This window comes from Grammomys surdaster, unplaced genomic scaffold (genome assembly GCF_004785775.1).
Source record: "Grammomys surdaster isolate TR1022 unplaced genomic scaffold, NIH_TR_1.0 126546, whole genome shotgun sequence".
NCBI lineage: Eukaryota > Metazoa > Chordata > Mammalia > Rodentia > Muridae > Grammomys > Grammomys surdaster.
Genome location: NW_021621338.1, coordinates 4,989,475 through 5,003,380, shown reverse-complemented (window position 1 = coordinate 5,003,380; position 13,906 = coordinate 4,989,475). Strand labels below are relative to the sequence as shown.

Genomic DNA, 13,906 nt, shown 5'->3' with positions numbered 1-13,906 from the left:
GACTTCTGGCAGAGGCAGTATAGTTTGGCACATTTATAAAAGATGTAAAACAGGGCGGGAGGAGACAGAAGCATGAGGTGTCTAAGATGACATAGCAGACACCAGACATGCACCGTGCATTTAAGCCCTTTTCCCTCCACCCTCCTCCCAAACCCAACCCAGGACAGCACCCCCCACCCCCATCCTCTGCCACTGCCCTCAGGCTGGTGGCTTTGCAGAGGCCAGGGGACCAGGGTGAGGGGTGCTGCCATTAGTTCCATGGACAATAACAAGAACCCTTAGATGAATGGTTGAAAGGTAGAGCAATAGGGGAGGCAGGCAGGCCTCCTCCACACAGACATGCAGGAGAGTGGCCCATGGGACCCCAGCAGCGGGGACAGGAGGCAGGGCTGGCCCTGAAGAAGCCCTGCCAATCAAATCTAAGGCAAGGGTCCCAGTGTCCCCTCCAAGCCTACCCCTTCACACGCATGTATGGGCAACACACAACCCTGAGCACATCCCAGTGGGGCTCACACCCCGAGTCCCTTGGGAGCTTGGACGGAACTTCTCCCTCAGGCCAGGCCTACCTAGCCTGAGACACAGCCTCCCTTCTGGTGGCTGGCCAACCCTCTCCAAGGAGGCGAGACAGCCAAAGGCCACAGGGCCTTGCAGCCTCAGTAGTGGCCTGGCAGGAGTCTCGAAGCTGGCAGAGCTGGTGACTGCAGAGTCCAGACAGTGGGAACATGACTACACCCGTACAGGGGGGCCCGAGCAGGCTGTCAGCGGTCCCCGTGACCCATACTCATAGTCTGTGTCTGTAGGTGAGGCCATGAAGGAACTCAGAGAGCTCCCAGTCTGCCGGTCCCGGAAGCTCTGGATGTAACTCTGTGGGGAAGTAAGAACAGGTCTGAGTCCTGCTGCAGAACCACGTCTCCCTGTACCATCCAGGCCTGAGACTCTCTTGGCCTGCACTAACTCAAGCCATCTCCAAACTGAGCCCACAGCCCTAAAACCCACCACCATATACATATTCATTTAATGTCAGTACTTGGGACACCTGTCCCTACCTCCAAAGCTGGATCTATCAGAGTCCAGGTATTGAGGTTCTGATGGATAGAAAAATACATCAAGTCCCCTAAGGAGACTCAGTCCTAAATGGTCAGTCTACACATTCTTCCCACCCCAGGGCTGGAGGGGTTCTGGGGCCTCACCGGGGAGAGGACATCTCCATTGAAGCGTTTGATGGGCACTGGCCTGCGTCTATAAGCAGGGTCAGGGGGACCAGGCCTTGGAGGTGCCCGAGGACCTCTGGGAGGAGCCCGAGGGGGTCTCTTCTTCCTCCGCTTCTCCTTGCGTTCTTCCTGCTGCCGGATCCTCATCAGCTGCACTCGCCTTCGCTGCCGGCTGATGACCACTGTAGAGGAATAGGCACAGAAGAGACTCAAGTCCACATAGCTCTTCATGGAGTCCTCTGCCTCTCTTCCCCTCACAGGCTTTAGGCTTCCACAGTCCCTTGCCCACAACCATCACCCCTTTCCACCCTGTTATTTCCTTTCCTTATTTCCCACCTCCAAGACAGGACTTCCCACAGTTTTTCTCTTCTTGCAAAGGTCTATATGCGCAGCATCACCTCCCCAACTGTTGCTGCTGTTCCAGCCCCCCTCCCCAGGCCAGACACCATGCCATCATCTTTTAACCGGACAGCTCCTTCTTCACTCTTTCCTTTCTCCACCCACTTGTCTCTGTCTACCACAGCAGTTCTCAACCTACAGGTTCCAACCTCTTTGGGGTCGCCTAAGACCGCCAGAAAATACCAATATTTACATTAAGATTCGTAACAGCAGCAAATTACAATTATGATGTAGCAACGAGAATAGTGTTATGGTTGGGGGTCCCCGCTACACGAGGAGCTGTATTAAAGGGGTGCAGCGTCAGGAAGGTTGAGAACCGCTGCTCGACGTCATTCTACATTCCCAAACATTAACCTGTGTCCTTTCCTCTCCTACGCTAAGTCCTCCATAGGCATCTCGCTGTCCTTGTAACAGATTTCATCCTAGAGGGTCTATACTATCAGCAGATCTCATTAACTGCACCTGCACCTGCACCAGGCAGCCTCCCTTGACCACCCTAAGTACAGTGGACTCCACAAAGTTACTGTGTCAAATCCCCTTGTGCCTCCCCATACCACTCTACATAAGAGAAGTTAACTTATTTGTTTGCACATCTATTACCTGTTTCTTGGCTACCTTAAATGCACACCCTTCATAAGAGCATGAACCTTCTCTGGCGGCCTTAGTTTATTTGTGGTCCTGCAGTCAAGCTCAGAGCCCAGCGCATGTTGGGCAAGCATGCTACCACTGAGCTACATCCACTACCCTGCTTTTGTTTCATTGCTGCTATATTACTCCAGTGCCTGGAATGAATTTGACCTAGAACCAGTGCCCCACACATTCTTTTGGGATGAATATTGTTACTTAGCCCTGTTCTCCTAGACCCTGACCAAGTCAACTTTCTAACCCATCGAGGCCCCGATTTTTCATGTGTAGTTTCTGTCCCTTCTCACTAACCCCTCCATTTCACCACCCATCTCCGTCCACCCCTTCTTCCCATGCCCACCCTAGCCTATGTCCTCTCACCTTCTGTGTGGGAGTCCCTCTCCGTTGTCACCCTCCACTGCACCAGAACGCCCATCAGGCTAAGTAGAGGCCAGAGTGCCAGCAGGGCCCAGCTCCGCCAGCAGAGGGGAGGCACAGGCGCGGCCCGCAGTCGCTCCACCACGTAGCGCCCCAGCAGTAGCAGTTCAGCAAAATAGTCTGCTGCAGTGGCGATGAGGGCAGCACCCGTCACAGCAGTGGCAAGGGTGGTGAGTGGTCGCGGCCAGCGCAGCGTGAGCAGGGCACAGAGCAGGCCGCCTCCCAACAGCAGCCCCAGTGGGCCCCATACGGAGCCAGGCTGGTAATAGGGTGCAGAGCCTAGTAGGGCAGCAGCAGCGAGCAGCAGACCGAGCAACAGCCCCACTAGGAAGAGGCCCACACTGCGTACCAGCATGGCTACCAGCCCGCAGAGCAGCCCGATGCCCAGTGCGATGCCCGCGCTTGCTCCAGCACTCAGCTGCGTCTCCAGAACCCGCTCTCGGTAGCACAGCAGGAAGATGACCACTGAGCCAAACAGCAACCCAGTGAGGAAGAGTACTGCCTTGAAGCAGCGGTAACCTGGAGGGGAACAGGGCCAGTGAGGGGCCAAAATGAGGTTACCAGACTAGAAGTCAGAGGGGTTGGGGACATGGAGGCACAAGGGCATCAGAGACATGGGTGCTAAAAGAAGAATTAGAAGTCCTGAGAGCTCAGGGTGGAGCTATGGAGGTCAGGGGAGATCATGTAGATGTTTGCTGGGAATCACTGGGAAGACACGTAATTATGAAAATAATGATATAAGCCTTTGAAGGGTGAAGTTAAGAGTCACTGGAGTTGAATAAATCAGCCATGGGGCAATAGGGTCTTTAGGATCACAGGGTCCAGAGAGATCACTGGAGTCCCAAGGGGATCAGCAGTGGAGTCTCTGGGGCCTCTGAGCTGGACTATTCAGAGATGAAGAATCTAAAAATCAGAAAAAAAATGCATAGGGGTGAGGTCACATAGGTTTAGAAAGAAGATTCTTGTGTGGTCACAGGGCTTCAGAGATAAAGCAGTGCTGAAAAGTTATGGAGAGGACAGAAATTGGTTTGGGGAGATGAGGTCTTTGCAGGTCAGGGGGTTGGACAAGAGTAGAGTCATTAAGATTATTGAAGACAAAGGGGAACACTGAGGCCAGAGAAATGGGAGTACCAGAGAGCACCATGTGGAGGATCAATCTACTGATTGGAGTTATGGTGATCAAAGAGAACCAGTGGGTGGGTACTAGGAACTACGCAGGGTTGCAGTAAGTCCAAGAGGACTACATGGAGAACAGGGGTGACAGGGACTTGAGAGCCATTAGTGGTACTTGGCAGAGGAACGGGGTGTAGGTCATGAGCAGTTATGAAGGTAGACGTCGGAGGTGGGGGTCAAGGAGAGGCAGGGAGAACCAAAGAGGAAGATGATAAAGAGGAAAAGAAGACTTGGTTCCAAGAGTGAGGGAATCAGACCCCAGAAGGTTCTGAAGTCAGAGAGGAGCAGATGGTAGGGACATCCAAGATGGGTAGGATGATATGGAGCTGTGGGTAAGGAATGAGGTTATCCAGAGCACCATGCAGAGGGAGCAGGTACCCAGAGCAGAGCGGGCAGGATATTTGGAGATCCAATACATGTCCTAAACCCTGTGTGGGCATTTTTCCTGCCCACCCTGCAAAACGTACAAGACAGACCCTCAGGTCCTATATTTCATACCTTATATTCCCAACTATTTATTCTAACACACTTCTGGCCAACCATGCCAGCCTTTCTGCCCAAACTGGTTCTGATACATAGAGTCTTCTTGAAGGCCTCCTTTGGGTCCCTACTCATAGAAGGCACTCTCCCCACTGTGAAGTTCTATAACTTCCTGAAGAATCCACTGGGCATTTATTTACTGAAAGCTGACACTGGCCCATAGGTTACTTTTGTGAAAATGAGAAAAAAGTATACTTTTCTGTAGAGAAGGTAGCCTTGGGCCAAGACTTTGAGAGTTGTCAAACGAACCCACACACACCTGTTCAACTGAACTGCAGTTACTGCTCACCCACCCAACCTCACTGAGCTATGTAATCCATGTTGGCCTTGAGCTTCCGTTCCCTCGCTTCAGCTTCCTGAATGCTGGGATTACAGGCATACCACGCCCTCCCCCATATGACTCTTCACAATAACCATCCTTATGGGAATCTGCCTTGTAGGCGATCTCCATGTGTATGACTACCGTCCAGCCCACTCTAATCTGTATCACAAGTGTGAATATTCCAGGTCTCGCCCCCACCATACAATATGCCCTGTTGTAAGGGACCAAGTTTAATCACCATGCTAAGAGGGTTTTTTTTAAAAGTGTCTGCTTATCCTAGTGATCCAAACATATCTTTGCTACAATAGCTATTATTCTCTGAGTACCCACTAATTCTTGTCTATATAAGACAAACGTTGTTGTCTTTGTCCAGGTGAAAAAGCTGAGACCCAGGTTAACGTGTCCATTACATCACAGTGACTAACATACAAAGTCAGGTTCAAACTCAAAGAGCCTAATTCAAAACCTGTTCTCTGTAGAATCTAGAGTCAATGATCTACAAATATATTTGAAATCAGCAAGAGAAAGATATACCCATGGAGGTGGGACAGGCTGGAAGTGATTTTGGAGACAACAGAGAAAGGAACCTTAGGGAAACGGTAGAGGGCCACAGGTGAAGGATGAGGGGGATCTCACCAAAGAAGCAGTAGACGACTCCAAACAAACAGCACATGATGCAGACGAGGGCTGGCAGTGCCTGATACCTGCGCTCCAGAGGCTGTTCACAAGGTGCACCCCAGAAGGTATCATCCGGCTCCGGGGGCAGCAGCTGAAATCGCAGAGTTTCCATAGTACCCGGCATAATGCTGGGAATGGAAGAGGGTCACCCTCCCAGGACAACCTGATAGGGAGGAAATTGGTATCAAGAGTCAGTCGTGGGTCTCCACCAGTATAACAGTGGAGGAATTCAGCAAGGGCACAGTGGACAAAGGAATGATGCTCACATCAGGAAGCTCTAGAAGCGTCTCTGCAACGGGGAGCAAAGGCAAAGGGAAACAAGTGCCTGGCTAGAGGCGGTTGGGATACACTTAAAAGAGGGACTAGATGGGGCTAGACGAGGAGAGGGAGGGCGCTGCTGGCAAAAAGAGGCAGCCTGAGCATCGTCTGTGGGAGGATCAATTTGGAATTGTCCAAGATCTACCTGGGCTGGAGGTGACCCGAGCTTCCGAGCAAAGAAGGGTGTTCAGGGGCCGGAGGAGACGGGGTTGTAGGACACCAGAGGCTCCGACTGACTGGGGTCCGGGCAAAGTCCACCGTGCGAAGGGGGCTGCTGGGCCGGAGAGACAGGTCTCTGTGCGACGGCGTCGTCGCCCCACCTCCAACACCGACTGGCACTGCAGTCCCACAGCCCGGGGACTCAGGCCCGGCCCGGGGAAAGGAAAGGAGCAGGAGCTCGGGCTGTCCCGGAGCCGCGGCCCCATGCCCTGAGCCCGCCGGCGGCCTTTGGTGCTGATGGACAGCTCCGGCCTCTGCTCCTGACGTCACTCAGGGTGCACCATCCTGGCAGGGGCGGGCTGCTTCTGACGTCATCCGGGACGCACCAACCACGCAGGGGGAGACAAGGGACTCCGCCCCCGGCGTCTGCCTCTCCGGCGCTGAGGAGGGGGCACTTCCGGGGGTCCTTCCCCTTTAACCTCCTCCCCCTCGTCCCTCTGCTGTAACTGACGGCTGAGACCCCACCTCGGGGGCGGGGCCCTCTCCGTGACACGTCGGACAGCAGCTGCCTGGGAGGCCCGGGCGCGCAGTGTTCTCCAAGGGCTGCCGATCCGCCCGGGAGTTCCCGGCTTGAGCTACTAGCTCTTCTCGGTGGGGAGGGAGCGGGCCCGCCTGCTGGGCCCGGGCCCTCCGGATCCGCCCCCTCCCCGGTCCCGCCCCCTCGGAGCCGCCTCGGGCTACGCGGGGGCCCGGGACCCGCTGTCGGGACGCCATGCGGGCGTCGTTGCTGCTGTCCGTGCTGCGGCCCGCGGGGCCCGTGGCCGTGGGCATCTCTCTGGGCTTCACCCTGAGCCTGCTCAGCGTCACCTGGGTAGAGGAGCCTTGCGGACCCGGGCCACCCCAACCCGGAGACTCTGAGCTGCCGCTGCGCGGCAACACCAACGCGGCGCGCCGGCCCAACTCGGTGCAGCCCGGAGCGGAGCGCGAGAGGCCCGGGGCCGGCGCAGGCGCCGGTGAGAGCTGGGAGCCTCGTGTCTTGCCCTACCATCCCGCACAGCCAGGCCAGGCCACCAAGAAGGCCGTCAGGTACTGATCCGCTCCGTCCGCCCTACCCCCCAAGGCACCAGCCAGGATGCGCGCGCTAGGGAGGCCGCCAGAGGCCGGGTCAGGCTCCGGAAGGAAGGGGCCGGCCGGCCAGGAAGTCCTTGGGTCTCGATTACTTCCTATGACCCTGCCTTCCAGGGAGACAGAGGGCCAGTTTGAAGCCTTTTCTGGATCCCGTCCGGATCTGAGCTGAGCTAAACAGACTCCACCCAATAGTACTCCAAAGACCCTCTTAGCCCTCCACTGGTCTGTTTAGGATTAGAGAAATTAGTGTTAAGGAGGATACGTGTTATAAAGAGGGGGAAAGAAAAAGGAGGGAACTGGAATTTACCTGTATTTCATTCCTAGATGGGTTTCAAGGGCCACCTTGGGATGAGATGGGAGAGGGAGGAATGTACTCATCACATTGATGTCTCTGCCCACGAATTGAAGTAATTTCTTCTAAGTAACAGTGAATTCCAGTTGTACAACTTACCTTCTACTTTAGGAAGGTGAGTCACTGTCTTAGTTTGCCCCCTCTCCAAAAGACATTCTCTACACCACTGTGCATTTACACATCATTTATAGGACATATTTGGGGGGCGGGGATGACGGCATATTCATGTAGCAGGGAGCATCTGCACGGTGTGCCAAGCATTTTACTGTTTAAGTGCAGCCTGTCCCATTTTACAGATGGCACAATTAAGTAACATTCTCAGGGACACAACTACTAGGTTGTGAAATCTGGAATTAAATCTAATGTATCTGTTACCTACATTTGCATTGGAATTGCTATCTCCTAAATGCAACACTTTCTGTAAGACCAGTATATCATTTAAATAATGTCTCGTGAGAGACATTCTTAGTCCTGTTCATGGGTGCAAACCAGGTCCAGAGAAGAAGTAACAAGTGAAGCTGTATGCTATCTTGTTCATAACTGTCTTTTCCCAGAACTCGGTATATCAGCACGGAGCTGGGCATCAGGCAGAAGCTGCTGGTGGCAGTGCTGACCTCACAGGCCACGTTGCCTACTCTGGGTGTGGCTGTAAACCGAACTCTGGGACACCGATTGGAGCATGTAGTGTTTCTGACCGGTGCGAGGGGCCGCCGGACACCATCAGGCATGGCGGTGGTGGCACTGGGCGAAGAGAGGCCCATCGGACACCTGCACCTGGCGCTGCGCCACCTGCTGGAGCAACACGGCGATGACTTTGACTGGTTTTTCCTAGTGCCTGATGCCACCTACACTGAGGCGCATGAATTGGACCGCCTAGCTGGCCACCTCAGCCTTGCTTCCGCAACTCATCTGTATCTTGGCCGGCCGCAGGACTTCATCGGCGGAGAAACTACCCCAGGCCGCTACTGCCACGGAGGCTTTGGAGTGTTGCTGTCTCGCACACTACTACAGCAACTGCGCCCCCATCTGGAAAGCTGCCGCAATGACATCGTCAGTGCTCGCCCCGATGAGTGGTTGGGCCGGTGCATCCTAGATGCCACAGGCATTGGCTGTACTGGTGACCATGAGGTAGGAAAATAAGCCTCCCAATTAGTGTCTCCTCTCAGAGCTTGCATACCCAGGAGAGGTATGGAGGAGTGGAGATAGACGTCTGGATTTTCTCTGTTAATCTATCATTAAAAAAAAAAATCCCAGTGGCTCTATGTAAATTACTAGATCTGAGCTTCAGTAGCCTCATGTGTGCTAATGGAAACAATTATTAGGCAGATCTGTATAGGGATTAGGGGAAAGTAAGAGATCTTTGCACATAATATATATTCAGTGTTAGCTGTTTTATTTAGCTCTGTGGACACCTCTGAGGCAGCTTTCACAGAGGAGCTCACAGAGACCTGATCAGGCCTGACATCAGCTGGTCAAATAGACTTCCACAGAACTCTGACTTCCAAGTCCGTAACTGGTTATAGGATTAGAAGATGAGACACTAGCTAAGAGACAGAGGAAAGACAGCTCTGCCGTTCCTGTTTTGAATGCTTCCCTTCCTCTCCCCAGGGAATGCACTACAACTATCTGGAACTGAGCCCCGGGGAACCTGTGCAGGAGGGAGACCCTCGTTTCCGCAGCACCTTGACAGCCCACCCTGTGCGTGACCCAGTGCATATGTACCAGCTGCACAAAGCTTTTGCCCGAGCTGAGCTGGACCGCACATACCAGGAGATTCAAGAACTGCAGGTATACCCTGGGCTCGAGGGTAGAGGAGCCCAGGAATGAAGGGAAACAGGTCCTGAGAGACCTCGGGGGAATAAAAAGTCAGTGATAAAGTCGCAGAGCAAGCACACTGCCAGGTCAATGACCTGTGTGAAACCTCCAGGAAACTCCCCTTTTAACTTTTAAACTGTCTCAATCTGTGGGGAAACTGCGTGGGGCCCTTGGGTTTACGGGGCAGAGGTTTACAGTAAACTGCAGGTCCTCCCTGAGTATCACTGACTGTCCACACAGCCTCTAGATGTGTGCTGGCTATGTGACCCCGTGCTTTGCTCATGGCTTATTTTTCCGGCCCAGTGGGAGATCCAGAATACCAGCAGACTGGCTGCTGATGGGGAGAGAGCCTCTACCTGGCCAGTGGGCATTCCAGCACCGTCTCGCCCTGCCTCACGCTTTGAGGTTCTGCGCTGGGACTACTTCACGGAACAGTATGCTTTCTCCTGTGCTGATGGCTCGCCTCGCTGCCCGCTGCGTGGGGCCGACCAGGCTGATGTGGCTGATGTCCTGGGGACAGCCTTAGAGGAGCTCAACCGTCGTTACCAGCCCGCGCTGCGGCTCCAGAAGCAACAGCTGCTGAATGGCTACCGGCGTTTTGATCCAGCCCGAGGCATGGAGTACACACTAGACTTGCAGCTGGAAGCGCTGACGCCCCAGGGTGGCCGCTGGCCCCTCACTCGCAGGGTGCAGCTCCTGCGGCCCTTGAGCCGAGTGGAGATCTTGCCCGTACCCTATGTCACTGAGGCTTCTCGGCTTACTGTGCTGCTGCCTCTGGCTGCAGCAGAGCGCGACCTGGCGTCTGGCTTCCTGGAAGCCTTTGCCACCGCAGCACTGGAACCTGGTGACGCGGCAGCCTTGACCCTGCTGCTACTGTACGAGCCCCGCCAGGCCCAGCGGGCAGCCCACGCAGACGTCTTCGCACCCGTCAAAGCCCATGTGGCGGAGCTAGAGCGGCGTTTCCCTGGTGCCCGGGTACCCTGGCTCAGTGTGCAGACAGCTGCGCCCTCTCCACTGCGTCTCATGGATCTGCTCTCCAAGAAGCATCCACTAGACACTCTGTTCCTGCTGGCCGGGCCAGACACAGTACTCACACCTGACTTCCTGAACCGCTGCCGCATGCATGCCATCTCTGGCTGGCAGGCCTTCTTTCCTATGCACTTCCAGGCCTTCCACCCTGCTGTGGCTCCACCTCAGGGGCCTGGGCCACCAGAACTGGGCCGTGACACTGGCCACTTTGATCGTCAGGCTGCCAGTGAGGCCTGCTTCTACAACTCTGACTACGTGGCGGCCCGTGGACGGCTGGCGGCAGCCTCCGAGCAGGAGGAGGAGCTGCTGGAGAGCCTGGATGTGTATGAGCTGTTCCTGCGCTTCTCCAGCTTGCACGTGCTGAGGGCCGTGGAACCAGCCTTGCTGCAGCGCTACCGGGCCCAGCTGTGTAGTGCGCGGCTCAGTGAGGACCTTTACCATCGCTGCCGCCAGAGCGTACTTGAGGGCCTTGGCTCCCGCACCCAGCTTGCCATGCTGCTCTTTGAGCAGGAACAGGGTAACAGCACCTAAGCCTCTGCACCTGTCCCTGCTCTTCCCCAGTAACCTGGAGCCACATGCCAGCCTCGCTGGACAGGGCTGGCTGTAGCCTCAGACCCTAGGGCAGTCCACTGGTCCCTTGTCTCTTGCTTTGTTGGACCTATGGGCTCAGGACAAGCCCTGAGACAGGTGCCCTAGAGCCATCCTTGTCCAGTCCCCCTGCCCCTTTGACGCTGCTGATTTCAGGCTGTGGCCTCTGTTTATGCCTAACGCCAGCCATGCTTCCTGGGCTCCTGTCCTGGGGGCTGGGCTGTAGATGAGTTTTCGGAGAAGGTGGAGCTGAGAAAGGAAGCGTATGGTATCTACTACCTTCTCCCTTCTGGATCCAGGATGAAGCCCTGGCTTTAATAAACTGGCTAAGTGTGGACTAATGAGTGAAGACTGGTAATTCAGTTTTGGCAAGGTAGGCACAGGAGAAGAACTGACTGAGGATGGAGGAGCCCTGGGTCTGTGGGCGCCTTCTTTTCCTTCTTCAGGGATCAAGTCATATAGATGCCCAGCCCCCAGCAAGTGCATGTGAACGAGCTCTCTCTCTTTTACTCTCCCTCCATGTTTCCTCCCCTTCTCTCTCTCTCTCTCTCTCTCTCTCTCACACACACACACACACACACAGACACAGACACACACACACACAGACACACACAGACACAGACACAGAATTATTTGTGCCTCTTTATTCCTAATTTTACCAGACTTTATAAAACCAGTCTCTAGGGAGCAAGGCCTGAGAAGGCCGCCACCCCTCCCCCTAAGCTCAGCCAAGGTCTGAAAGGTCTTTCCACCCACTCCCGGTGAAGGGAACTTGTGGTGGGGCTGGTACAGGGGGAACTGGGATCTGGGCCAGGCCTGCTGGGCCACCCACTCCCCCTGCCAAGAGGGAGCTGGGTCTGAAAAGAGGGAAGTAGAACCAGCCCAGCATGCCTGGGTCCCAAGGAGTTGCCTTCTGCCATTAGGGCTGGGACCCTGACTATCCTGTGTCACCCTCCCCTGTAGCCCCACCCTTCTATGTCTGCGTCCCACCCCCACCCAGTCCCTAAATATATACAAATGTACAGAGGGGCTCTGCCAGGGTTCTACCTTCCTCCCTCTCTTCCTCCCTCCCCTCAGGGCCTCTAGTCTGGTCTCCACCCCTGCCTGGACACCTGCCTGGGAGCAGGGGGACAAGAAGGACCCTTGTGTGAGGCAGCTGAGCCTGGGTCAGGGAGAGCAGGACCCTAGTCCTGGCCTCTCAGTGAGCACCGCCCCTTCCCTTAGCCCTGGGCTGCCCCAGACCGTCTGTCCCAGGAGTAGGAGGTGTGTGGGGTCTTCCTAGAGTCCCAGTTTCATGGGTACTTTCCCCACACAGCACCACCCTAGCAAGCAAAGTCTTCAAAAAGGCTTCCTGGGGGGCCGTGGGGGTGGTGATGGTTGGGAAGCAGGCTGCTAGCCCCCCCACCCTCAGCACGGCCCCGGCTTGGACAGGGACTCTGTAAAACAGAAAGGGGACAGATGGGACAGTGGTCAAATTGTGACTCAAGTTTGCCCTCTCTCCTGGGGTGTCTTGGAAATTTCAGGAAGTGGTTCTGGGGAGAGGTCACCAACCTGTTCCTTCAGCTCCTGCAGCCCCAAAGTGGAGATGCCCCCAGTAGATGTCCGCAGTGGGGTCTTGGGCCGTCGCCACACCCTCTTGAGTCGATCCCAGGAGACCTTGCAGGTCAAGGTGGAGGTGTCAAGAAAGGCCTGTTATAGGACTTGGTGCCTAACAGGGCACCAGTAGGGCTCCCTATTCCTCAACCTAACCTCTTCAGACCCAGGCCCTCAGGCACTTCTAGAACCCCCGAGTCCACTGTCCACCCGAGAACCTGCACCACTCTTTGCCTTTGTTTACCTCATAGATGTAGTCAAGAATCTCCAGCAAGGTGAGGATGCTAGCCCCAATGAACAGCCCCATCTGTCCCCCAAGGTCCCCTGAGGAGAGAGGGAAGGGTCAGTGGGAACAGGCTGGGCTGAGCCACACAGGAGTGGGGCCAGGGTCAGGGCTTACCCAGCAGGGCTGACAGGCCATAGGCGGCTCGTTGTTCCATGGCTTCAGAAGTTAGGGCCTCAAAAAAGACATCCAGGACCAAGAAGTTCTCCCTGGGAGACATGAAATGACACCTGTGTTGGGCTGCTGGTTTTCTTGAGGCAGCTGGCAAGGTCATCCCCAGCTGATCCTCATCTAAGACCTCTGTGTGCTGTGAAGTTGGCAACCTCCAGCTCCCAAAGGGAGCTAGTAGGCCCAGCTGTGTTAGCTTCATGGTTTTTGTTGTGGTGGTTGTTTTGCTTTGTTTTTCTGAGAAAGGGTTTCATATAGCCCTGGCCTTGAACTCCCTATGTATCTGAGGAGAAATATAAATGGGTCTAAATGATACATCATCTAAGTAAGGTCTGTGCAGTGGCAGGGGTACTAGGAACTATGGCAGCTCAGACTTGGACTGGGACGGGCTTTTCTGGAAGAGGACCAGGATGTAACTTAGAAAGATTTTGGATGACACTCCTGGAAGGAGACCCAATATACACAAAGACAGCAGCTCCTTCCCAGTCTCTTCTGTGCCCCAGGCCTGCTAAAGGGCTCTCTCCACAAAGCTCGTCTGTGGGCATGGCTCACCCTGCTAAAGGGCTCTCTCCACAAAGCTCGTATGTGGGCATGGCTCACCCTGCTAAAGGGCTCTTTCCACAAAGCCCATCTGTGGGCATGGCTCACCCTGCTAAAGGGCTCTCTCCACAAAGCTCGTCTGTGGGCATGGCTCACCTTATGTAGGTCTCATTGCGGTTGTACTTCCTCGCCAGGTACCTGGCTGAGCCCCTGTTGGGGATCTTGACCATGGAGATCTCTTTGCCGTAACGAGTCAGGTTGCAGGGTGTAGGGCAGAAGCATGGGCCCTCAGAGCCCCCACCCAGGGAGTCTGCAACACAAAGGCACCTGTTGCAGCAGGGAGAATGGCCCACAGGCACAGCAGCTATGGGGATAGGCACAGAGGCTATCCTGAGCTGGCATGTCCATTCAGAAGGCCAGACCTGTCACCTTCTAAAGCCTGCTGACTGGGGTCCCCCTCAGACCACCTTTAAATGACCCATGACAGCTGCACATCTCTCTCTCTCTCTCTCTCTCTCTCTCTCTCTCTCTCTCTCTCTCTCTCTCTC

The 13,906-nt window shown here is 55.0% G+C and overlaps 3 protein-coding genes across 3 annotated transcripts in view; 1 reads left to right on the top strand and 2 right to left on the bottom strand.

The window, feature by feature from the left end:
* Nucleotides 1-20: 20 nt before the first annotated feature.
* On the bottom strand, nucleotides 21-6,209 carry Tmem198 (transmembrane protein 198). The gene is made up of 5 exons (XM_028760688.1): nucleotides 5,849-6,209; nucleotides 5,344-5,548; nucleotides 2,616-3,191; nucleotides 1,191-1,393; nucleotides 21-864 (listed from the first exon to the last, which is right to left on the bottom strand). Exons 2-5 carry the CDS (start codon nucleotides 5,507-5,509, stop codon nucleotides 727-729), a joined length of 1,083 nt encoding a protein of 360 aa, XP_028616521.1. The 5' UTR covers nucleotides 5,510-5,548; nucleotides 5,849-6,209; the 3' UTR covers nucleotides 21-726.
* Nucleotides 6,210-6,269: 60 nt separating this feature from the next.
* Chpf (chondroitin polymerizing factor) lies at nucleotides 6,270-11,118 on the top strand. Its single transcript, XM_028760640.1, has 4 exons — nucleotides 6,270-6,948; nucleotides 7,897-8,470; nucleotides 8,951-9,130; nucleotides 9,461-11,118. The coding sequence occupies exons 1-4, from the start codon at nucleotides 6,635-6,637 to the stop codon at nucleotides 10,715-10,717; spliced, it is 2,325 nt and encodes a 774-aa protein (XP_028616473.1). The 5' UTR covers nucleotides 6,270-6,634; the 3' UTR covers nucleotides 10,718-11,118.
* Nucleotides 11,119-12,096: 978 nt separating this feature from the next.
* Asic4 (acid sensing ion channel subunit family member 4) overlaps nucleotides 12,097-13,906 on the bottom strand; it is a 21,731-nt gene continuing 19,921 nt past the window's right edge. Inside the window, 5 exon segments of the mRNA XM_028760670.1 lie at nucleotides 12,097-12,210; nucleotides 12,326-12,430; nucleotides 12,612-12,691; nucleotides 12,768-12,859; nucleotides 13,515-13,668. Of these exon segments, the coding sequence (XP_028616503.1) occupies nucleotides 12,097-12,210; nucleotides 12,326-12,430; nucleotides 12,612-12,691; nucleotides 12,768-12,859; nucleotides 13,515-13,668 (545 nt within the window).